This window comes from Rattus norvegicus, chromosome X, assembly GCF_021556685.1.
Source record: "Rattus norvegicus strain SHRSP/BbbUtx chromosome X, alternate assembly SHRSP_T2T, whole genome shotgun sequence".
Taxonomy (NCBI): Eukaryota; Metazoa; Chordata; class Mammalia; order Rodentia; family Muridae; genus Rattus; species Rattus norvegicus.
The window spans coordinates 10,790,617-10,817,943 of NC_141554.1; the positions used below are offsets into that span (position 1 = coordinate 10,790,617).

At 36.0% G+C, this 27,327-nt stretch overlaps 1 protein-coding gene across 17 annotated transcripts in view; it reads right to left on the bottom strand.

Annotated features, from left to right (window-relative positions):
- Kdm6a (lysine demethylase 6A) overlaps positions 1-27,327 on the bottom strand; it is a 142,521-nt gene that overhangs the window by 79,528 nt on the left and 35,666 nt on the right. For all 17 annotated transcript variants that reach the window (XM_087598918.1, XM_087598917.1, XM_087598916.1 and 14 more), the window contains 3 exon segments: positions 15,643-15,751; positions 9,532-9,581; positions 27-85 (listed from right to left, as the gene is read on the bottom strand). In XM_087598918.1, the coding sequence (XP_087455044.1) occupies positions 27-85; positions 9,532-9,581; positions 15,643-15,751 (218 nt within the window).

The window sequence follows — 27,327 nt, forward strand, 5'->3', positions numbered from 1 at the left end:
ATTATCTGTATGTTATGTTAACTTACCACTGAAATGCATTGTAATGGAAGTAGACCAAACCAAGACCATATAAAAAGGCAGCATTCTACAAAGGAGGGAAAAAGAGACTTTTAAGGAATGTGTTTATATGTAATGTATAGTATGCTGTTGATATAAATATAATATTCACAGTTTGAACTTAAAACAGTTCTTAAAATTCCTACCATATCTTACAATATATTGAAAATATATTTTAAACACCAAAATGACAGTTAAGAGTAAGCAGATGGCATGGAATCCAATCAACTTGGAAATATAGTCTGGTTTCTATTTAATTTGTTTTAGGGAGAAAAAAATAGCAGAATTCAATCAACAAATTTAAAAGAAACATCTTTTCTTCAAAAGAAAGAAAATGCTTTGATTATGCTATCTTGTTTTTTTCCTACTGGCACATTACATATGGTTTTTGTGCTTTCCACCTCTCATTCCCTAGATAAAACTCTTAATTTTATGTTCAGTAACACTGGAGGAAAAGATTAAAATTCAACGGAAATTCCTAAGAAAAGTCTACAATGAATTTTACCTTTAAAAAAAGAAGAATTATATATCAGAATAACACGTACTGAATTATATTTAGGAGTTTAACAATTAATGAATATTCTTTTTGTAGTTTCGAAAGCAAGGACTACATTTATTATCTTCATCTTACCTCTAAATAGGAACTAGCCTTTAGGTTTTTGTTATTTTGGTTTCTTTTAGTTTTGTGGAGATATGGACTTGTTTTTATTCAAGATAAGTTCTTGAATTAGAAGTAATGATCCCTCCATCAGCTTTCCATGTACTAGATAACATGTACCACCACTTTATTTTGTAAAAAGGGCAAATGTTTGAGCACACATATATATTATACCAAAAATCATGCAAATCTGTTTTAGTTAAATCTTTCCTAAAAGTCAAACTTTCAAACAATCCTTTTCTCAAAATTTCTCTTAAACTGTTATAAATTTCTTTGCTTTCTTAAGCATTAAAAAATTTGAACTACGGCTGGATAGATGGCACAGCAATTAAAAACTTAATCTTCCAAAGGACCTGGGTTTAATTCCTAGCACAAGATGGCAGCTTACAATCATCTGTAACTACAGTTCCAGGAGATACATCCCTTCTTCTGACCTTCTACCAGACACACACATAGTAGACACACATTCAGGCAAAACACTAATGCCCATAAAATAAAAATAAATAAATCTAAAAAAAATGAAACCATTATTAAGTTATTTCTTTTAAAATTATGTTGAGTCATATTTTCTAAGCAATACAAACTTAGCTAAAGGTATCAGTGCTAGTTAGTAGCTTATTTGGTCAGTTAACCTAACTAAACACTTGTAAGAAAGTAAAGAAGTCAGGAAGCAAAAACAGGAGGCCATTAAAGAATGCTTTATGAAACTGATTATAGCTGTTGGCAAGTGGGACTCAATCTTGCTGGGGACCTCTGGCAACAGTGAGGAACACCCCTCTAAGTCATCTTGCCCTAGGTGTAAGTGAATCAGTGTACATAGTCCACAACAGTTATCAAACACTGACTATGATCTTCACATGTAGTTTTTTAATAATAATAATTTTGCTAGGACTATATTGTACATTTCCTTTGAATTCTGTGACTTCTAAAAACATCAAAAAACATTTAAGTACATTGTAAAATCTAATAATGTAGCAATTTACTTTCATTATATCCCCATTACCCCCAATTTTCTAAATGAGAACATTATATGTGACTAAGGGATTCACAAAATTGAAGAGTTAAGAAGGTCTCAACATCCATTTTGAAAATTGATATTTAATTTTCTTTAATTTAGTAAGAACTGTTTTTAATCAAAATCATTCGTTTCCTATTCCATCCTCTGAAAGAATCTGAACAATACTGATGAGGCTATGCAAAACTGACTGAAATAAAATGTATTTCCCCAACTCTCAAATAAAACATGTAATATATGACACAGGAAGAAAGGTTTGTACAAAATGGTAATATTTTCTATTTTATAAGACAACTTCATGAGGCAGGCAGTTTCACTTATAAAGAAAAGAACTGAGGTTTAGAGAAACTAAGCAAATGCTCAAGGAGTTAGATAAATACTACACAACAGATACAGGGTTTGACTAGATCAGCCTCTAGAGATCACTATTTTTCTGTGTTTGTGTACTCATTGAACTTCAACAAACGAAAAATGACACAGAGAGGAATGTGAGCCAGGCAGAGGCAAGAGGATTACTGTCAAGGTCAAGGCTAGCCTGCTCAAGACTAACAAACAATAAAACCTTGTCTCAAGAAAAACAAAACAAATTTTAAAAAGAGAAAGAGAATTAATTAAATACATGTACTCCCTGTATTCCCTCCAATATGAGATGCCAGAGATTCACTAAATCCATTCCTGAATATATATGCAAAGTCATCATATCATAGAGCACTTCATAATGCTTCAACCCTTTAATACACTGCCTCATGTTGTAGTGAAGTCCAAAGGTAAAATTATGTTACTACTTTATAACTAATTTTGCTACACTTATGAATCATTCTGTCAGAATCTGTGTTTTCTGATGGTCTTGAGCAACCACTGTGAAAGAGTTGTTCGACCCCCAAAAGGAAGCACAACCAACAAGTTGAAAACTGCTGCCACAGATATATATATACGCGCACATCTATATTTATTCCTGTACTATTCATAGTAGCCAAGAGTTGGAACCAGCCTAGCTGCCCATCAAGAGATGAATGGGTGATGTGGTTCATATACACAAAGTTAGTTAATTCAGCTGTAAAGAAAAATGAAGTCATGATATTTATAGGAAAGGAAATCGTTGTGTTAAGCAAAATTAGTTCTGCTTGGAAACACACCTTTAATTCCAGCAGAGGCAGGCAAATCTCTGTGAGTTTTAGGCCAGCCTACGGGGCAAGTTCTAGGACAGCCAGGGATTCACAGAGAAAATGTGTGTGTGTGTGTGTGTGTGTGTGTGTGTGTGTGTGTGTGTGTGTGTGTGTGTTGGGGGTAGGGGGTGCTACATGTTCTTCCTCATTCGAAGATTATAAGAATGGTAGTTTAAAGCCATACACACATGTGTGCTTTTCAACTTAAATTTTTGATGAGGAAGTAGCAGTGTCAGAGTAACTAAAAAAGGCATTTCTCACTTGAAGCAATCCCACTAAAATCAGGGACTAGACAAGGCTGCCCACTCTCTCCCTACTTATTCAATATAGTTCTTGAAGTTCTAGCCAGAGCAATCAGACAACAAAAGGAGATCAAAGGGATACAGATCGGAAAAGAAGAGGTCAAAATATCACTATTTGCAGATGACATGATAGTATATTTAAGTGATCCCAAAAGTTCCACCAGAGAACTACTAAAGCTGATAAACAACTTCAGCAAAGTGGCTGGGTATAAAATTAACTCAAATAAATCAGTTGCCTTCCTCTATACAAAAGAGAAACAAGCCGAGAAAGAAATTAGGGAAACGACACCCTTCATAATAGACCCAAATAATATAAAGTACCTCGGTGTGACTTTAACCAAGCAAGTAAAAGATCTGTACAATAAGAACTTCAAGACACTGAGGAAAGAAATTGAAGAAGACCTCAGAAGATGGAAAGATCTCCCATGCTCATGGATTGGCAGGATTAATATGGTAAAAATGGCCATTTTACCAAAAGCAATCTACAGATTCAATGCAATCCCCATCAAAATACCAATCCAATTCTTCAAAGAGTTAGACAGAACAATTTGCAAATTCATCTGGAATAACAAAAAACCCAGGATAGCTAAAGCTATCCTCAACAATAAAAGGACTTCAGGGGGAATCACTATCCCTGAACTCAAGCAGTATTACAGAGCAATAGTGATAAAAACTGCATGGTATTGGTACAGAGACAGACAGATAGACCAATGGAATAGAATTGAAGACCCAGAAATGAACCCACACACCTATGGTCACTTGATTTTTGACAAAGGAGCCAAAACCATCCAATGGAAAAAAGATAGTATTTTCAGCAAATGGTGCTGGTTCAACTGGAGGGCAACATGTAGAAGAATGCAGATCGATCCATCCTTATCACCCTGTACAAAGCTTAAGTCCAAGTGGATCAAGGACCTCCACATCAAACCAGACACACTCAAACTAATAGAAGAAAAACTAGGGAAGCATCTGGAACACATGGGCACTGGAAAAAATTTCCTGAACAAAACACCAATGGCTTATGCTCTAAGATCAAGAATCGACAAATGGGATCTCATAAAACTGCAAAGCTTCTGTAAGGCAAAGGACACTGTGGTTAGGACAAAACGGCAACCAACAGATTGGGAAAAGATCTTTACCAATCCTACAACAGATAGAGGCCTTATTTCCAAAATATACAAAGAACTCAAGAAGTTAGACCGCAGGGAAACAAATAACCCTATTAAAAAATGGGGTTCAGAGCTAAACAAAGAATTCACAGCTGAGGAATGCCGAATGGCTGAGAAACACCTAAAGAAATGTTCAACATCTTTAGTCATAAGGGAAATGCAAATCAAAACAACCCTGAGATTTCACCTCACACCAGTGCGATTGGCTAAGATCAAAAACTCAGGTGACAGCAGATGCTGGCGAGGATGTGGAGAAAGAGGAACACTCCTCCATTGTTGGTGGGATTGCAGACTGGTAAAACCATTCTGGAAATCAGTCTGGAGGTTCCTCAGAAAATTGGACATTGAACTGCCTGATGATCCAGCTATACCTCTCTTGGGCATATACCCAAAAGATGCCTCAACATATAAAAGAGACACGTGCTCCACTATGTTCATCGCAGCCTTATTTATAATAGCCAGAAGCTGGAAAGAACCCAGATGCCCTTCAACAGAGGAATGGATACAGAAAATGTGGCACATCTACACAATGGAATATTACTCAGCTATCAAAAACAACGAGTTTATGAAATTCGTAGGCAAATGGTTGGAACTGGAAAATATCATCCTGAGTGAGCTAACCCAATCACAGAAAGACATACATGGTATGCACTCATTGATAAGTGGCTATTAGCCCAAATGCTTGAATTACCCTAGATCCCTAGAACAAACGAAACTCAAGATGGATGATCAAAATGTGAATGCTTCACTCCTTCTTTAAATGAGGAAAAAGAATACCCTTGGCAGGGAAGGGAGAGGCAAAGATTAAAACAGAGACTGAAGGAACACCCATTCAGAGCCTGCCCCACATGTGGCCCATACATATACAGCCACCCAATTAGACAAGATGGATGAAGCAAAGAAGTGCAGACCGACAGGAGCCAGATGTAGATCGCTCCTGAGAGACACAGCCAGAATACAGCAAATATAGAGGCGAATGCCAGCAGCAAACCACTGAACTGAGAATAGGTCCCCTATTGAAGGAATCAGAGAAAGAACTGGAAGAGCTTGAAGGGGCTCGAGACCCCAAAAGTACAACAATGCCAAGCAACCAGAGCTTCCAGGGACTAAGCCACTACCTAAAGACTATACATGGACTGACCCTGGACTCTGACCCCATAGGTAGCAATGAATATCCTAGTAAGAGCACCAGTGGAAGGGGAAGCCCTGGGTCCTGCTAAGACTGAACCCCCAGTGAACTAGTCTATGGGGGGAGGGCGGCAATGGGGGGAGGGTTGGGAGGGGAACACCCATAAGGAAGGGGAGGGGGGAGGGGGATGTTTGCCCGGAAACCGGGAAAGGGAATAACACTCGAAATGTATATAAGAAATACTCAAGTTAATAAAAAAAAAAATAAAATAAAAAAAAAAAAAAAAAAAAAAAGGCATTTCTCCTTTTCTTTTTGTAGAGGTTTCCTTTGTGAGTCAAAAGTTAACGGAATGCAGAAAAGATTAAGTATAGGCTAGAGTTGGATGAAAATGATTTTGAAAACATCTTCTCTTCCCTCCTCCTCCACCCACAGATATACACAAATATAGCATACTATTTCACTTTTACAGAATTTCCAGGCTTGAAAAGGACAAGACATTTTGAACAGATAAGCTGGTTATCAGGGATTCATATGTCTGTTAGCATAAAAAAATAGGATGTAAAAAATATAGCCAGACAATAACAACTTTGGTTCCTATAGAAGAGAAGGGAAAGTTAAATCAATAGACTAGAGGATAAAAATATTTTAAGGGCAATGAAAATTCACTGTATGCTACCACAATGGCAGAGTCAAGTAGTTACACATTTTCCTAAGGCAATGGAATATACTACACAAAGTGAACCCTAATATATACTCTATGGGCTTTTCATGAAAATGATATATCAAATGTTAAGTTTACTGAAAGCAACAAATATACCACTATTAATAACAAAGGTGATTTAGAACTCTGTCTTCCAAGCATAACATAGTCATTGTGGTCCTGATATCAGGATAGATATGTGATTATCTGCACAAGACCCTCACAAGACTGGGCCCATTAGCATTCTTTTTTAGAAAGAGTTGGGACCTTCACAAGGTTAGGAAGCCCCACAAATAATAAAAAATAAACCATTTCTGGGGCAAGAAGACTACTTTCTGGTAGTACAGTTGCCCTATGTTCCCCATGCTCCTGAAGTAACCCCTCACACTCAAGCTCCTCAAAGTCTTACAATTAAACCATGATGGACTTAAGTGGAATTGCTTCTTTAGTCTGTAGTTGCCCTCTTCCCCCAATCTGTGATGATACAAATAGACTTCCTAGAAAACATCTCACAAAAGCAAGGTATACACGTACAGACGTGGGGTAGATAGGTGTTTGCTATGACACTGAACCTGATGTAAAAAACAAAACAGTACAACAGAACTATCCATATTTTTCGATTGAGGCCTTAAACCACCATCATGTCTTAGTGGATAAGATATAAACTTTCATTTCTAATTTTCATGTGCTCATCAAAGTAACTGGCAAATGCAGGATAAACATCTGCTTTTCCCCTGAACCTGTCTACCATCAATTGATAAGCAAGGCCCCAACTCTGTTTCCCCAAGGGTGTGAAAGTAGGGTAACAGAAACAGGCCCATGCTGAACAAGGAAAAAGAATTGCTGCCTAATAACAAGCACTAACCTGTAAAAAACAAAACTGATCATAAATGGGCATGATAGTCTTTCTATAGTTTTCTTTAGGAACCTCCATAACGCCTCAGTTACTTTACATTCTCAGAATATACTTCATATATTCACTGGTCATTTATTCTTCATTCTTTAAGGATTAGGTTCTCTGGGTTGTTGTTTGTTTTAAATAGGGTATCATAAAGCCTAGGCTGGCCTCAAACTTCCTATAATGGTCAAAGATGACCTTAAATTCTAATCTTCTAATCTCTACCTCCAAAGCACTAGAGTGATAGGCTTCCACCAAAATGCACCATTTATGTTGTGTTATGAATAGAACCAGAGCTCTGTGCATGTTGGGCAAACATTCTACCATTGGAGCCTTATCCCAAGGCCATTGATTGGTTGATGTTATTTTATTTATTATTATATTTTTTGACAAAGAGAAAATGTTACATAATTTTTTTAACAAAAAATTCTGGAAAAACTGGTTAACAACTTAAATGAGCACAGAGACTATTGTGAGAGACAAATTGTAAAGTATTACACTGAATAGGTACAAAATAAAAGCATTTCCTCAAAAATCTAGAACCAAATAAATATGACCACTCTCATTTCATATAACACTAGAAATGTTAGCCAGGACAAGTGAAGAAGCAAAACAAGACTAGCAGAAGGAGAAGTTAAGCTGCACTTGTTTATAGATGGTGTGGTTCTATGTTCAGAATAACCTAAAGACTTTTAAAGATTATTAGAACTGGTAAGTGAATTCTGTAAGATTATAGAATATGGCAATTTACTATTATGAAAATAAGCCCTATATTCTAAGACACTGAAACTTTTGCTGGACCTCACAGCTAGTTAATAATCCACTTGTTTGTTTAACCTGTAAGAGAACAACTTAATAACCAACCTTACTTGTAAGTGCAGCACTAGTGTATAGAGATAGGGAGATCCTAGGAGCTTATTTACTAGCTGGATTAGCTGAGCATGATAAAGCTCCAGGTAAAATGAGAGATTTCATCACAAAAGAATGTTGGGAAGAAATAAGGAAGGCAGCCAACATCTTACTCTGGCCCCTGCATGCATGTGCACAAACATTTGTGTGCTACATGTTACATGCCACTCAACACACCAGACGCCCACTAGGGATGTGAGGGATATAATGATAAGAGTCTTATATTCATGAGAAGCTACAAAAAGTAAAATATCTAGGAAGAAATTTAAGTACAGAAATAAAAGACATTCCCAATAAAAAATTACAAAACATTGATGAAAGAATCTGTTGACACCAAAAGATAGATGTTTCATCTTCGTAGACTACAATAATAATGTCAAATGTCCAAACTACCCAAGGTGATTTACATATTGCAGTCATGTCTTCAAAATAACAATGAGAAATAATAATAGAAAATGTAAATTCATGGAAGTATAAAGACCACCCCCCAATGATATGGAAAGTTAGTTAATAAAAGATGAGGTCTAGCTAATTTTAAATTATGCTCAGAGGATAAGAAGTAGCAATGTACACAGACAAAAGGTAAGAGTTCCCAAGAAGAAATCCATGTAATTAAGATGCAACTGACTCCTAACAAAGAACCAAAAATATTAACAGAGAAAGGGCAACTTCATTAATACATTGATTCTGGTAAAGTAAGAATCTCTATGCAAAGGATTAAAATTGGACTATTATCTCTAACCTTGTGCAAAAATCAACTCAAAATTAAACAGACATATATTTAAGACATGAAACTATGGAGCTACTAGAAAAATAAACTCAGGAAAAAACAATATCATTAGTATAAGCAATGACTTTGGAAATAATGCACAGGAAAATGAAGTCCAGAAAAGATAAATAGGTTTCCATAAAACTAAAAAGCTTTTGTATAGCTAAGGAATCGATCAGTAAAAGTGACAATATAAGGCAGCTGGCAGTAGTATACATCTTTAATCTCACTGAGCACTAGGGAGGCAATGCAGTGTAGATTTCTGAATTCAAGGCCAGCCTGGTCTACAGAGTGAATTAAAGGACAGTCAGAGAAACCAATGATTAATATCCAGAATATATAGTGACTTCAAAATTCTTAGAGGAAAAACAAATATATAAACTAAGGGGTGAAAATGTAACCCAGTTTTCAGGTGCTTGTCAGGCAAGTATTAAGGCCTTGAGTTCAATCCTTAGTAGCACACAAACCATTAACCCAAGCACTTGCTAGGTGAAAACTGTTAGTTTGGCTGTTTCAGTTTTCAATTATTTCATATGCAATCAGATCGGCTCTGGTCAATAAAATGTCAACAATCTAATCCTTTAAATAAAGTAAAATGCAAAGTAGTTAAATAGAAGACAACAAAATGATACTAATTTCCCTCTTCTAATCTCTTTCCTGCAGAAGTAACACTTAAAAAAAAAAAGAGTAAGCTCTAATCTTTTTTTATAACCAACAATAAATGTGCCAACAAAAACAAGCATGGAAATGTGTACCAACCTTCCAGTAGTCAGACTGTAAACTGTAGTACCTCTGGTATGCAGATAATGCTAAAAGAAAGAGAATAATTGTGAGTCACAATTATGTTTGACTTTAGCAAAGTCTTAAGAAATATTACTATATAGTAGGTATTACTAAGCTCTTGCCTTTGATGATAAACACTGATTTCTCACTTGAACCCACAAGATAACTAAAGCAGGATAAAACCTTGATATAGTTGCCTTAATTTTGTGTATCTTCCTTACTTTGGATCACCCACTTAACTCTACAGGCACACATTTAGGAATATCTGTCCAAAAATTTGTGATATGAAACCCATCTCCCCAAACCCACCCTCTCCACGCCCACTCCAACCTCAAGGAACAAAGATAAGAAATAACTCAAACATGTTACTGTCATCATTCGCAACCTATAAAAGATTTGTTCTAAACCTAGAGTCACCCTGGATTTTTAGAAAAGGAGAAACTATTCTTATCCAGATTTCATAAATTACCATCAAGGTAGGAACAATCCTTGGTGTTTCTTAGGCAATGTGATCAAAAACAGATACATAAATTCTCCATCAAAAGTAGGCCATGCAGGTCAGACAAAACAAGCTATTTGTACATACTCAGAGGTTCTAGTTATGGAACTTTACAATTCTTAAAACATGGAGAGTTAAGAATTACCAACTTTCTAAAGAAAGCATCCAAGCAACAAGAAACAGGGGTGGGGGTGGGGAAAAGACACAAAAAATAAATGATAAAAATGAAGTGAACACCATCCAAAAGTAAATACTCTTTAAAGATTGGAAATGTTGCTTTCATGAGGGAGAAAGAGAATTCTAAAAAATCAAGACAGGATGCTGTAGAAAAATAAAATTTGGAAAACTTCCAGAATAATGTAATAGAAGGATATGATTAAGAAGTTTAAGAGACCTCTCAAGAATGAACAAACAAGCAAACAAGCCAGAAGTCATTTACTGGAGTCCTAACGTATCAGTAACAGTGGTCCAAAAGAAAGACCAGAAACAAAAGATATAATTTAAACAATAATTCTGTGACAGCTACTTGGAAAACCTGTCCTTGCTAAAGCACCAACTCTTCACTTAGGCCCACAAGCTATCAATAGGATTAAAAGACTAAAATATCTGTCTTCATTTTGTATTTATGTCCTTTACTTTGCCTCATATTTATTCCTGCTTCAATCTGCTTAACCTAACTCATCTCATTCCTGTCAAGGTTAAAGACAAACATAAGTTATTTTTGAAAACCTCCTGTTGCCTTAGATTTAAAAAAACAAAACTTTCCAGGAAAGATATTTCCCCTCCCAATAATAGCAATTATCCAGGAAAGTGAGGTGTAGATATCAGATTGTTAACAATTTATCCAACCACCCTGTAAAACCAGAGCTGAGACAAAGGAGGCAAGACATAACCTTAACCAGGACTGCTTAATTATGCTACCTCTTGCTCTCTAGTGAAACCTAAGCTCCATGTCAGAAAGACAGACCCATGGAGCCACTGATCTCCTTTACCTGTTTTCACACTATGGCTACAATGACTAGGTCTCCTTTCCACTTTCCATCATTATTCATCTCTGGTAACTAACTAGTGGACTAAGACCCAGCGTAGCCTGTTGGGGTTCTAAGAGCTTGGACTTCTACCCCTAAAAACCACAGGTATGATTTTAGAAAATTCCAAGAAAGCTATAGGTTACTAGACTAAAAAGGTCTACAACAGATGTTAAGCCTAGAAATAAGGCAAGTGAATATTTTCAAACTTCTAAAGAAAAGTTATCTCCAACAATATATTAAGATATCCACATTGTTAGTTCAAGAGAATAAAAATATTTTTTCATATATGCAACAACTCAACCAAAATTAACTTCCAGAATCTGGGTATCAGCAAGCCTATCGATCATTGAAGTTAGACCCCTCCCTTTACAATCATAAGCTTATAAAAGCTGAAACTGAAACTACAGGACTTTGATTACTAGTCACAAGAAAGGGATCTGTGTTTATCTCTTGCCTTGGGTAGAGATTACTATCTAGGTAGAGGCTTTCTGGTAAAGCACTTTGAAAATAATAAATCCTACCTAAATGTAGGTGGCACAATGGTCTCTGAACATTGGACTCTTTTCTTATTCAGTGAAAATGCTTTCCTTCTCAATGGTTCCTTTGGCCACTGCCTACTCCCATCCCCTGAAAATAATAAAGTATATCTTCTATACTGTACTCTTGAATGTCTTGTCTGTATTCTTCTGAAAAAGAACCCAAGGCCTAGGGAATCAAAGGGAGGCCAGAGAGAAATCTAATAATAACAAAACCTTTCCTGAAGAAAATACTGGTAAATGTTTCTCTAAGAGCATAATACACATCAACAAAGAGGACACAATTCATTAAAAACTAGGAGACATAAATGAGTCTTTAAAAACACCAAGACAAAGTGAAATCCTAAGATACCAACTATACATGAAGTTCAGGGACAGAGGCCTATCCTTAGACTCTACTGCCATCTATAAGTTCTTTCTCAATTTGAGAACTAAAGATCCACATACACCTAGACCAGATTCTCATCTAGGACCATATTTTTATTAACTGTGTACAGTCTGATGAACTCTTTGTGTCAGCTCTATAATACTACAAAATGGACATGACGCAGCATCCCTACACAGACAAGTATTAGGTACTCTGTTCTGATTTACTTTTTAAAATCATCTATTTATATTCCAGAGTTTAAAATCAGCTCCTTATATTCCAGAGCTTCTAGTATTTGGCTGTTAAATCTTGCCCAATATCCTAACTAGTTTTAACAAGATTGACAAATGCCCTAGTCCACTCTCTTCCTCAAAAAGGGCTCTTGTAGGGGCTAGAGATGGCTCAGTGAGAACAAACTGTCCACAGGTCACAGGTTCAATTCCAAATACCCATATAGTAAGTGGGACTGTAACTACAGTTCAAAAGGATCAGATGCCCTCTTCTGGCCTCTGTAGGCACCAGACATGCATGTGGTACATACACATACATGTAGGCAAACTCCCATGCACCTACTAAAGAGAGGGGCACACTCATAAACTGCTAAGTAACCAGAAGCTAGACCAGGAACCAGAAACTCTTGTACTCCCAAATCCTCTTGCCCCAGCCTCTAAATGTTGTACTTTTAATATCATGAGACTTGGCACTTCGTTCTTTTTTCCCAAACTAGGCAATATATTATAAGAAAAAAAATTTAATTGTGGTTCTAAGAAAATGAAAAAGAACTAAGGAAATATTGACATTTTGGACAGGGTGCACTTATGGGAAAAAAAGTAGAGGATAACTCACAAAAACACAGGCTGCAGCGGTATTGTTCCACTTCTTAGCCTGTGTAGCAATTGTCATTTCTAATATTCAATAAACTGTACATTCTTAAGATATTCTTTTATGTCTATGCAGCTGAATATTTGAATCCAATATGGAAATTAGTTGCTTCTGGAACTTTCTATGCAATGCTTCCAGATCATAAATGCCACATAGAAGAAAACTTTTAAACACAGTACTGAAGTAAAGGGGTATAGCTTAATGGTATATACTTATCTAGGATGCACAAACCATGGGTCTAATTCTTAGAACAATTAGGGGGAAGTGAGTCAAAACACATTACCACATACCTTAACGAGTTATTCTTTTCATTTGATATTAGTCTTTCTTTTCCAATAAAAATTTCCTTAACCAACGTATTAAACTATGAACTTTTTAAAAATTTAAAAATTAAAACATGAAAATTAAACTATGAGTTAAGTTTTCCGTATTTGAAAATTCACTTTCAAAATTAGGAATTCTTGAAGAAATCATAATATCATACAAATTAAATGACACTGAATTAACGAGAAAAACACTGTTATTGATAGTTGGTAGAAACATGACATCTATACAACAATGTTGTCAATTACTAAATAAATATGAAACATCAAATTCAAAGTCAGAGTTGATACTGTAAATTGTAGGGAGAGTTATAAATGAAGCACATCTTCCATCTATCTTACTATTCAATTACATACTTTCTTAGTAACTACACTCTACCTCTATTAGGTATCTTATTTTATTTACCTCCATTGGCATCTTATTTTAAGATACTAATAAATTTTGTGTTTAATCCAGATAAATCAGTGAGATCCTATAAAGGTTACAAGTACCTACCACCTGGGTCCTTCAAGCAGACCTCAATCTTTATCTATTAAAAAAAGTTCTTAGTTTACTGTCACAAGGTATTTCAAAGAATAGAGAATATAGAAATGCTTCGTTTCAATATCCTTATTTTTCAAATCTGTATCAGAATGGCTGTAACAAATGCATCAAAAACACAGATTTTTGCTAGCCAAACTTATTACCAATTACTAGAAAATAGACCTTTAGTTCTTATACTGCATTTATTATATACTACATTTATAGTATAAGATACAATGGAGTATTGTCATTTAACCAAAGAAAGTATGCTCAGGCCAAATGATGTAAGATTTGTGCAAAGTACCAAATCTTAGCACAATTAATTACTGGAAGGAAGTAGTAAAAAGAGACAAATCTATCACTGGTTAAAATTTTTCAAGGAGTCTTATATTTGGGAAAACTTCTACCTCAACATGAAATATGAATCAGCTTTTTTTAAGGTTTTAATGCTCTCATACTAATAAAATAATAACTATTATTATACTCCAACTAAATTGTACTTTTTTGAAATTGCCTCCCAAGTCAACCTTTTAAAATACTTTAATAATAATTTAAATAATTTCAACCTTTTTAATAACTGGCCAAGGCTATAATGGCCTCATTTTTCCCTCAATGCAATACTAGTTTTAGTCTCCAGATTCCACATGTCATAATCCTAAAGTCAATTTCTTATTAAACAAAGGCTATACTTCCTTCCATAGGAATCTAATGTACATCTATGGGTCTCAACTTTGCTACAATCTCTATCCCCTACTCTTTTTAGACCAAATTCCGAAAAGTAAAACGTTGAGGTATGGTCTGTTGCTAATAACCACTGTAATGCTGAAGAGTGGCTCCCAAGGTCTGGTTGCCTCAGGGATGAGAGAATCCTCACATTCATCAAGTGATGCTATGCAACCTTGCTCCATAATTTAAAACTACTGGTTGAAAAAAAAGATGCCTATAGCCTATAGCTGGGTAGAACGGAGGTAGGCAGGACTTCCTATTTTGGGCTTGGGGTCTAGGACCAAGAGGGGATAAGAGAGAGGGGGGAAAGAAAAGAAGTCACCATAGGGTAGGTGAATCATGAAAACATGGCCATGAGAAATGGCCAGGTGGAGTTAAGAGCATCCAGATCAAATATGGCAAATAATATCTAGGGGTTATTTACAGAAAAGTAGACATCTGCCCAGCTCTAGTGCTTTAAAGGCTTATTATAATATAAAAGGTTTCTTTTGTCTTTAATCTGGGAACTGCATGATCAAAGGCAAGGTAGAAACCACCAACTACGGTTAAGACATATTTAGCACCCAACATAGATTGTCATACATAAATGAATTATTCTTAATATAAAGGGTGAATTAATAAGGCAGCTATATATTTTCAGCTTATGCTATTTCCCAATAACCACACAGAAGAAATAGATTTATCCAAAACTACAACTCAATAGCTAAGCAGTTAAATGATCTACCTTTACCTCCTATGCTAATCTGGCTAGCTCCCAGCCCCATCCAAATACATCCAGTGCATACAGATATTTAGTGTAACCTCAAGTTTAAATGTTATCACTTGTAAGAACAATTTTCCTTTACTGTGGAGTTTTCTTTTTGTACTGGGGAAGGACAAGCACCTTTTTAAATTCCTGTATGAGTAAATGGTCTAATTTGGCACCTTAGATCCTTGAAAAAGGCAAATCTCAGAGGAGTAACTCCTACATTCAGAGATATAACTTAGTCTTCTTGGTGAAAAACATTTAAAAACATAAAACTAGGTTTATTTAAGGTTCAAGCTCATATGTTTCTCTCCCTGTATTACCTGCCTTTCCAGTAATAATAATTGTATGCATGTATGTATGCATGTATGTATTGTGGCTTTGTTTAGTCCCACAAAAATCCATGTATATAGAATATAGGGAGATATATATGAGTTAACAAGAAAACAGATTACCTTTTGGATACTCTTCCAATAAGAGGTTGAAGTGACCTAATTGACAAAAGAAATCAGACTCCACTTTTCCTTCAGCTTTTAAGATCAGAGATTCGTAGCAGCGAACAGCCTAAGGGGGGAAAAACACAAATGTTTAAGACATAGATAACAATCCTAAAAATACATTCTTCCATAAGATAATGTATATATCTATACTCCAAGAAATCAATGTATTTTTTCTTGTATCTCAATATAATACCATTCTTTAAAAGAAATAGCTTCTTTAAGTATTTATCAGCGATTCCACTAATTAGGGCATAAATGTCTTTCCCATTACAAAACTGTAACAATAGTTGACAAATGAAATAAAGGAGCACTTTAACAAATGACAATTCTATCCATAAATTACAAATCTAAACTATTATCGTAATCTCTGCTCATACAAACAAACCTATTTTCAAATCAAGTATTATCCATTTTTCCTACAAACATGGAGAACTTAATTCAATTATGTGAGAATTCATACAATCTCTGTAGTAAGAACAGCTACCATTTTATATTCAATGTTTTGCTTTAGCCAAAATCTTTACCAGATTTAAAACACCTTTTAATTGGCTTTTCCTTATTATGAAGTAAGTCAAACACATTAATTCTATCTTACACTTCCAAAATATTTATATACCTTTACTCTCACATTTCCTTTCTCGGAAAACAAAAAGACTGTTAATTCATTTGAACTCTACAGAAAACAAATGATAGATCTGAGTTTGATGACATACTCCAGTTGTTTAACACTACAGATCTTGGGGAACTTTTCTTACCTCAATTTTAAGAGACCTGACAAAATGATAAAGATGTCAAAACTGGACCCTGAGATAAATCAGTAAGTGCTTATAGCATGAGCCTGACAACCTGAGTTAAGATCTCCAGAATCCATATAAGAAAGTCAGACCGTCCTATGACCTCTGCAGTTGCACATAAGTTCTCTCATACACAAGCATGTACACACACAAAGACAGACAGGAAGACAGGGAAAAGGAAGGAAGAAAAAAATTTCTATAGCAGTTTACACACAGAATTTGGCATAGAATAGATGCACTTGTTTCTTCCCTTTTTAAATAACAACAAAGCTCTAACCATTACAGTCTTTTTGATAATGTTAAATTTTCCTTAAATAGTCCATATTGTTGCTGTTGTAAGGCATCCTAGTAGAATCTCAAATCTCTAAGTATCTCTCAGGTTTAGCACATACAAAGAAAGAAACTCAAACAGTTTCCATACCATTAAAAAATATCATTTCACTATTTTCATACAAATTTCCTGTAATGACTACTTAGAAGGCCTTAATTTTTCCTTATGACACAGAGCCTTGAAGTGTAGAGAATCAAACAGTTTAAAAATGTATGCTAAAATTTACTATCCCAACCAAATTTACCTATCAACATGTCTGAAGAACCGATCCAAAACAAGGTAATTCCAGGTTGATCCTACTATATTTAAAGCTTAAGAGCTACCAAAAAAAAAAAAAAAAAAGTCTTTAGTTCTTATTATACCCTTTGCCAGCTAAATGTGTATGTACCAAATCACAAGCACTGAGAACTACTAACCAATCTACATCTCTATAATTAAAAGGATCTGAATTCTATAGTGAAGTCTTGGGAATTACTATAATTTAAAGGTGCAAATTTCCAGAGTCTCCTTATATACCTCTATATGATGGACTGTTTGAGTATAAAATACAATTTAGTGCAGGTTAAGAGAAATTGATTACTGACTACAATGTGGAAATCCTAATTTCATATTAAATGTTTTTAAAGCTAATAATAGTATTGTAAATAAAGCTTTTACTGAAATCGTTTTGTATTTTTAGTTTTTCTCATTGTGGTTTTTATGCCTGCGTACACGCGAGGGCGCTCGCGCGCGCGCGCGTGTGTGTGTGTGTGTGTGTGTGTGTGTGTGTGTGTGTGTGTGTGTGTGTGACAGAGAGGGAGAGAGAGGGAGAGGGAGGGAAGGAGAGGGAGAGGGAAGGAGGGAGAGTGAGAGGGTGTGAGAGAGAGATAGAGAGTGAGAGAGAGTGGTACAAGAACAAGTGCTCTTGACTTCTGAGTCAGTCAGTCTAATTACTTTTAATATGGCATACTAGGCTGGGAGTTACAGCTTAGTGATTGGTAGAGTACTTGGCTAACATATACAAGGCCTTATGTTCCACTCCTATTATAGAAAAAATACATACATAAGCATTATATATAAATCTTTTATGTTCAGTACCTAACATGAAAGTAAATACTTTAGAAGCATATAAGCATCATATAAACAACATTATTTAATTTAAAGGATTAAGTGAAGCGGCTGGATAACATACAAGTACAAGGAACAATATAAATGGAACCCACACTTTGCACTTAAGGGGCCACGAACCTGTGGCTAGATAGGTCAAATGCCCCAGGGGAGACCCAATACTATTATTTTGCTAAATAGACGTAGTATTAGAACAATTTCTAATGACTGTTTGCTATATCCGGAGACCAGTATATCTCTAAACTCTCAACAAAGAAACTTCTCCTTGACAGGCAACACGGGTGACCCCAATGTGCAGAATAAAAGTCTATAGAATGTTCAGTCCCAAATCAGACTGTGGTTATCTCACCACAAGGTTCAGAGATTTTTGCAGAACGGAGGACAGAAAAATTGTAAGAGCCAGCAGTGATGAAAAACTTCATGGAAACAGTGTTTTCCAGACATAATGGAGCAGGTATGTATACGCACTCATAGTGATGTGACACCAGATACAAGACCTGTACAAACTCCAGCCAAACAAAATCTCAGACTAGAAGACAGAAGTTATGAAATCCCACCACTAGTGAAGGCACTATTAGCATTTCATGACTGCTGAAAGAAGGAAAGTCGGGTGTTTTGTTTTGTTTTGTTTTAATGATGTGACTCACTGCAGACTGGCCCACACACCAGAGCAGGCCTCAATCCCAAAACTAGCTGGCAACACAAACTGGACTCAAAGGGGAAAAGGGGGTAGGGGTGGGTGGGTCTCAAAGTTGGGTGGGAAGTAGGGGGGGAAAAAAAACACTAAACTACTTGATTGAGACTCTTACTTTGGGTAAGATACACTAAATTTTTAAAGATTCCTTAGGCTTCTATGAATCTATGTATAAATCTTTTAAGAATTGTATGAGAAAACTGTAATGTGAAAATGTACGGAATAATCATCATTTTAAAGAATCACACTTTCTCAATAAAACTTTCAATACAGTTTTAATACTTACTACAGGCCATCAAAAAATGCTTGGAGTCACAGCTGGCCTGATTCTATAATATCAATACTCAAGAAGCTGAAGTGAACTGCTACAATTTCATGGCCAGCTTAGGCTACATAGTAAGACCTTATCCCAATGAAATAAACAAAAGAATCTCTTACAGCAAAGAGTGTTTCCCCCTCCTGACTTCGGCATGCCAGTTAATTGTTTTATACAGAAGCAACACATGTTTTAAATGTCATATTCAAGCTATTTTGCAAATGTGAGGACATATCTTTCCCACCTTACACATTTATATAAACACTGTTTTGTAAATTGCTTCCAATTGTCGGTATCCCAGATAGTCTCTCTTCTTTTACAATTTGAACTCAATTTCATTAGACCCATGTTTACATAAATACATAGCTGCAAAACTCTCAAAAGTGTAGCCTGATAAACTTCTGCCTAATAAAACAGAAAGAAAAGATGGACTCTACTTTTATTTTTGTGTTACTTCCTTGGCTGGAATCACCTACACAGCAGAAACTTCAGTAATTCTACTAGACTCTAGCTGAGAGTGGAGGAAAAGGCAAACAGGTGGTAATGATGTCCCTACAATAGAGTTTCATTCAATGTAGCCTGATAGTTTCTGAGAATTCTCTTAAGAGCTAAGTAGAGGGACAGGGCATGGTGGCTCAAACCTATAATCTCAATACTTGGGAGATAGGACAAGGAATGTTATAAATTCCAGAATGGTTGGGACTACAGGGTGAAGCTGTGTCAAAACCAAAACAAACACCAAAATTTAAGTGGAAAAAAAAAAAAAAAAAACCACCTGAGATACTGCCTTGTTGGTATTAGCCAGGTATTCAAGATGATGCCAAAGATAGAGGGTGGGGATATAGCCTAGTTGGTAGGATGCTTTCCCTAATGTTCCTGAACCTCTAGATTCCACAAGCAGATGATACACACACACACACACACACACACACACACACACACACACAAATAAAATAACATCATGTGTTATATAGTTCATATCTCTGGTTCCAGTTCTCAGCTACCTTAGAGTTTGGGGCCAGCAGTAGCTACATGACACCCTGCCTCAAAAAAAAAAAAAAAAAGAAAAGAAAAAAAAAGAAAAGAAAAGAAAAGAAAAGAAAAAGAAAAAGAAAGAAACAAAGAAAAAAAAAAAAAACAGAGCAAGATGACAAGAGGGTAACAGCACTTGCTGCCAAATCTGGCAACATAAAATCAATCCTTGGGACTAACATGGTGGAAGTTCACTGATGATTAGCTCAAGTTGTTCTCTGACCACACAGAGCTGTGTGGCATAAGCACGTTCCCCCAAACCCCCAACCCACACATATAATAAGCAAACAGGCCAATTGAAGGAAAGAGAGTAAAGAGATCCTCTCTGCAGAAAGAAAAACAGGGAGGAGATCTCAATAAGTAACCGTCTGTCTGCTTTATGAAAAAAATGAAATAAAAGAAAAGAGAAGCATGGCAAGGCTTTGACTATCTACCATGAAATCTTCACCATACTAGGCACTCTGCCTTTAAATATCAATAAACTTTTCTTTTAGGTACTCAATATTGAATACTTTGTTTTAGCAGCAACAACAACAACAGCAAATAGATTAATACCTGAAGGTAGAGAAAGATGCTCAAACAAAGCTTTTCTTATGTTCTTTCAGTTAGATGAATTTAATTTGAAATTCTAAAATATACATACAGAGAAATCTGTTGAAGCTGCAGAGATAGTTCATTACTTAAGAGTGCTTTCTCTGCTTCAAGAATACCTGGGTTTGGTTCACAGCACCCACATGGTGGCTCAGGATCATCCGCAAATTCTGTTCCAGAGTATCTACTGCCCTCTTCTGACACTTGCAAACAATAAGCACAAAGTGGGTGCAAAACAGAGACACATACACAGGACACACAGAAGGGGGATGCAATAGAAAGAGATAAGTGAATTAATAAATCAGTACTTTTTGAAGTTATAGCAAAGTGGGCTAGAGAGAAGTTGAACTCAGAAAGACAGGCAAAAGAACTTTTAGTATTGAAGTCAGACATAGTGGTTCACACTTAAAATCCCAACACTCAGGGTGGCAAGACAGAGTAATGCAAAGAGAATGGGAGGTTCAAAGCTAGCTTGGACTACATAAATGAGTTCAAGGCTATTCTGAAGTACAAAGCTACAGTGCTTATATAGGCACAAGGACCTAAATACACCTACCATGACTAGCAAAAAACAAAGGAAACCTTTTACATGTAGGCATTGGGCAGAGACAACTATAATTTCAGTAGGGGACACATAACAAAATAGTGCAGAATTTGGGAAGCTTGCTTATTCCAGCTCTACTACTACTACTACTATTATTATTATGTGTATGGGTGTTTTGACTGCATGCCTGCTGTCCCTGGGACTAAAGGTCCAGCCAATTGTGAGCTACCATTTGAGTGCTGGAAATTAAACCTGGGTCTTCTAGAAGAGCAGCAAGTGCTCTTAATGACTGACTCATCTCCATTTTTCTTTTAAAAATGATACCCAGATATAATTTAGATACTGGCTCACTAAAACACCAACCCACAGCCAACGGAGACCCCTCCACCACCTCTGTAACCTAAAACTTAAATGATGGCTAAATTTATATTCTCTCCCTATCTAGAAGTCATCTGGAAGTGACCTAATGTTTATTTTCTAGCCATTCCAACAGTTTCCAAAATGCATAAAAGCAGATCACAGGTTCATCACTCGAGAGACCAGCCTTGGCAGCCAAAGGCAAAACAAGGAGCCAAAATAAATAGATGCTCATGTCATTCCATCAGGAGATTCTAATGGACTTTAATTTAGAAATTAAAAAACTTTCTTCAGTTCTGGCTTCTCAGGGCACCCTGCCTAGCACTTGTCTTTATTTCTCCCTCACATCTCTTTACAAGCACCAACCAAGGGCTCTCTTTCCTCCTCACACCTGGCTATCATACAAATGGAAATACCAGAGTTTAAGAGTCTTTTGGATAAGCTTACTGAATTCCAGCTAGGCAGGCAATAGACTGCCCCAAAAGGATTAATTACCCTTAAGGAGGCAGGTTCCCCTTAAGCCTTGCTAGAGGGTTGGTTGCTATGATGGTTTGAATAGGAATGGCTCCCATAGACTCATGTATTTAAATGCTTGGCCCATAGTAGTGACAGTATTAGAAGGTGTAGCCTTGTTGGAATAGGTCAAACTTTGATGAAAGAAGCATGTCACTGTGGGGGCAGGCTTTGAGGTTTCCTATGCTCAGGTTACATGCAGTGTGAAATAGTCTCTTTCAGCTGCCTTTGGATCAATTCCTTCTCCAGCACCATGTCTACCTGCATGCTGCCATGCTTCCCGCATGATAATAAACTAATAAGTCGCTGAAACTGTAAGCCAGCTCCAATTAAATGTATTCCTTCATAAGAATTGTTGTGGCTATGTCTCTTCACAGCAATAAAACCTTAACTAAAACAGATGCAATAATTAATTCCTTGTTTTAGGGCCTTCCTCTGGAGGCTCTTTGAAAGATGGTTCACACCCTTAATCTCAGCAGAGACAGGTGGAATCTCTGAGTTCAAGGCTACTCTGGTCTACAGATGGGAGTTCTAGCATTAGCATGGGTACACCAGAAAAAAGAAAGAGTCTAGGGTGGAGGGGGGAACCTAGGTAAACACAAAAGGCTGGGAGGGCAGACCCCAGCAGTAGGATAAAAGCCTATTGAATTTCCTGCTTGCTATTCCTGCTAACTCAGCTTGGAACATGGCACATTCTTCTACAAAATGAAATTGCCTTGCCAGGTTACTTTCATTTTGTGTGTTTCTTTATGGGACAACAATAATATTCTTTTACAACAATAACTAACTCAATTCCATACTTTTGAAAGCCACTTTACATAATTCAAAAAAGAATAAATTTTAAGATACAAAATGCTAAAAGCCACATTCCTTCACCATACCTCTTGAATTAGAATGAATAATTAGAATGAATTTTCAGAGAATAACTCAAGATTTATTGAATGAATAAAATGCCAGAGTTTCTACTAAAAGTATAAACAGAATTCCTATGGTGTGCTGGGCTAGTTTTATGTCAACTTGACCCAAGCTAAAAATCATTTGGGAAAAGGCAACCTCAACTGAGAAAATCCTGACCCCCTTTCCACAATGGCCTATGGGACATTTTCTTTATAACTGATGTGTCCAGGTCACTGGGCAAGTAGGTGATCTTAGATGATATATGAAATCAGGCTGAACCAGCCATGAGCAGCAATCCAGTAAGCAGCAGTTCTGCATAACTTCCGAACCAGTTCTTGCTTCCAGGTTCCTGGCTTGAGTTCCTGTTGCTCTTATTTCCCTAGATGATGTTCCTTCTATGAGCTGCTTAGACTCTTTCCTCCCCACATTGTTTTAGATCAGTATTTTAACCAGCAATAGAAACCCTAAACATACAGCAAAGCCTTGAGTTTATGTTGAGAATTCCACTGCCTATTTTACTTGAGAAAAAGTACTTCTAATCTGCTTTGATCTTAGAAATGAAATTTCAAACTTATAAAAACAGAAATTTGAACATAGAGCTGGCAAGATGTCTCTGTAGGTAGCAGTGTAGATACAACCACCAAGTCTCACAGCCTAAATTTAATCCCCAGGACACACATATATATTTAAAGGGGAAAACTGACTCTTATATATACGTTGTCCTCTGACCTTCACAGTGTTGTTGTGCATGGCACATGTGAATGTGTGTGTATGCACACACAAATTTTTTAACATGAAAGGGGAGAGAGGTAATCCAAACAAAAACTAATACTGTTACAAGATTAAAGCATAATTGTATGGAAGAACAAAATGATATATGAAACTTTATAAGAACATTTTTTCTATTCTTCAGACACTACTGTTAAAAGAGAATGAAGAGAAGCATCACAAACTGAAGAACATGTATTTGATACAGTGCTTATACACAAACTATGGAAAGAGCTCTCAAAACAAAATAATGTGAAAACCCAATTTTGAGGGAGGCAGAGGGAGAAGCAGGCAGATCTCTGTGAGTTTGATGCCTGCCAGGTCTATATAAAGAGGGCTACAAATTGGGACCCCATTTTAGAAAAAGAAAATATTTTTGCAAATAAAATAGACCAATAATGTGAACTAGTACCAACCAAAGAAAAGACAAAACATTTGTTATCATTATTCAAATGTGAACTGAAAACAACATAAAGATGGCATACTACTATGCATATACTAAAATGCTTAAAATTAAGAGTAACTATTCTAAACATTCAGAAGAATATGGAAGTATTGGACCACTCATATATTGCTGGTAGAAATGCATTCACATGCATTCACTTTGAAAGTCTTTTTGCAGTTTACTATATATAATCTATTAATTCTACTCATAAGTATTTGCCCAAAAAAAGGAAATATATTCCCATATAAAGACTATCAAAGTATGCTCATAGAGGTTTTAAACGTAAGAACAACTCACAAATTAAAAGATAAATGAGTACCAAATTGTAATATATTCATATGCTCAATAACTTCTCATAAGTAAAGGTGAGTATACATTGATACACAGGACAATATGGGTGAATCTCAAAGATTAATTATGAGAAAGAAACAATGACAAATGAATATATACATGATTCCACAAAATCAGAACTTTAGAAAATGCAAACTAATCTAATCTGATACAAAGCCAATGTAGTGGCTAATTAAGGATAGTAAAGGAATGCGCACACATTTAGAAGCTTCCAATGGTAAAGTAGAGGAATGCAGTCAAAATGTTAACTTACCTGACTGAAAAAGGAGCTAGAAATGTGGATAGGCCAAGAGCTGAGTATATAGAAAGTAAATAGTGGGATGAGACTGATACAATCAGAACATTTAGATAGGTTATCTTCATACATTTTACCTTAAATTACCAAATGACAAACAATGGGTATGAGCTGAGTTGGGGGACTGAATTGCATTAGGAACATCTGAAACATAGTGGGGAAAAAATGCATGTGGCTTAAACAGTAAGAAACAACAGTTGCTATTTCATGTTAAAAGTATGTAGATGTATGGGTGTTGGGGGGAGGGTTATTAAGCAGCATCCCAAAGAAATTTTCAAAAGAATACTGCTCTACGTGTTGAGGTAAGACTAAACACTGCTTTGCTTTGTCTGACACTGTACAAAACAATACATATTCAGAAGCTACAAAGGTAAAATTCACATTATCCTTACTGATCAGGCATGTAAGAAACTACAACTATAGTCAACAGAAAAATCAAAATTATGTATCAAGGAAATATAAGGTTGAAAACCTAGAGCAAAGCATAAACATGTTAAGGAAAGACCATATGTTTTGTTCTGATTTTTTGAAACACAACTGAAAATTACAAGACAAAAAATACAGTGGGTAATAATAAGGGGAGAATGAACATTATCAAAGAACAAATTCAGTAAACTTGAAAACACAAGAATACAAAATGAGATCCAGCAAGGAGAAACATCTTTTAAAAAGAACAGAAGTGGGTAGGAGGTTAAGAAGGGAGTAGAGGGATTGCTGATTGAATAAGAGCACAAGCGTGATGACTTATCCATCATAATCAATATCCATCTAAAAAGCCAAACATGACTACAGGGCCCTAATATTGAGGAGGAGAGAAAGTAGATTCAGACAGGACTGTCATGCTTCCCGTTCAGTAAAAGACCTCCTAACTTCACAGATGGGAATACTGGAAGACACCTGAAATTGAACTCTGGGAGCAGGTAGACATACTTGTACACTCACATGCATGCACAACACATACACAACACACACAGCACATCAGTAAGTAAAGAAAAGCCTTCAAACAATGTGATATATGTGTGATTAGAATGCAAGATGTAAGGAAAAATTCTGAAGACACAAAAGCAGAGATTTCAAACCGGATGAAAGTTATAGATCAAGGAGCAACAGATATCAATTAAGAAATATTAAAAATATATTCTGAAAAAAACAAAAATCCTACAAGTTATAACATAACCCTAGGGTAAAACAGACCTAGCAATGAGGAAAAACCTAACAAGTAGACAAAGACGGCTTACTTATGGATGGGAAAAAAAAGCAAATTTCACTTACAAAAATAGTTAAAGCACTAAACCTGAGCTAAAACCTCCAGAGTGTTGCAGGGGGAAGAAGTCAGTCTGTTAAAGTCCAACCAACTCCTTATTTTTAAGAAACTCCATTTTGCGTGAGAGCAGGGGCTAAACTCCAATTCCAGGAAGAAAATCACAAAGTCCACCTGAGCAAACATCCTATGACAACACCCCCAACCCCCAACAACAGCCAGGCTACAAAAGCAGGGTCAAGGTACATAGAGATAACCTAAAACATCCTGCAGAGAGTAGGTAACTTAGCCATCTTAGTAGTCAGGTGCTTTTGCCCCTACAAAAGATTCGGTTCCTGAAGATTACGCCAGAAATGCAGTTTTTAAAATATTAACTTGCTGACCCATATGGAAATTCCCCAAACTTGTTGTAACCACAACAAAAACCCTCTAACTTGCTGGGACTGGGACTGAGACTGTGAGAGATCTTGCTTGCCAGCTCATAATAAAGACCCTATATGTTTACATCAGTATTGACTCCTCAGTGGTCTTTTGTGTCCCTGGGACTAGGGCAAAACAATTCAATAATTGTATACCAAGCCAAAATCTTTTAAGAAAGAAAAATAAAGTTTTACCACAAAAGCTGAAAAAAATCATTACCTACTAAGAAAACTTCACAAGAAACAAAAGTCTTTCAGGCAGAAAGAAGATAATACAAGATGGAAATTGAGATCTATACAATAGAAAAACAAAGAAAGTACAGTAAATATGTAAATATTATACTTATACATTAACTGAAATTCCTTAAAAGTTAGCTGGGGAGCCTGGAAGAAAGCTCAGTGGTTAAACATAAATGTTCTTGCCAAAGACCAAAGCCCAGTTCCCAACACCACACTCTCAGATCACAACACAGCCAGTTCTAAGTCCAGCTCCAGGAGACCCAATACCCCTTTCTAGCCTCTTTGACTACCCAAATGAACATACTAACACACAAAATTTCTTAATTAACTATTAAACAAAAAGAATAGTACCAATGCTTTATGAGACCAATAGTATAGTAGTAAAATGAACTGCAATTACAAAAAATAAAATAAAATCAAGACGCATTAAACAGAAGTATATTTTACTAAGTTTCTTATCATCTGGAGCAAAGATGTAAAACCTCTGAAATACTCAGAACACGGACAGCTAAAATAAGGTAACAAGAAAAACTTATTTATCCAGTAACTTTAAAAACACACAAAGACAACCAAAAACTCAATAGAAGCAAGTAAAAAACAAAAAGCAAGTAAAGTTGTAAGTTCAAATCTATTATCAATAACTGCTCTTTAGGGAAGGAAAAAGAGGAGCTCAGGCTAGCCTCAA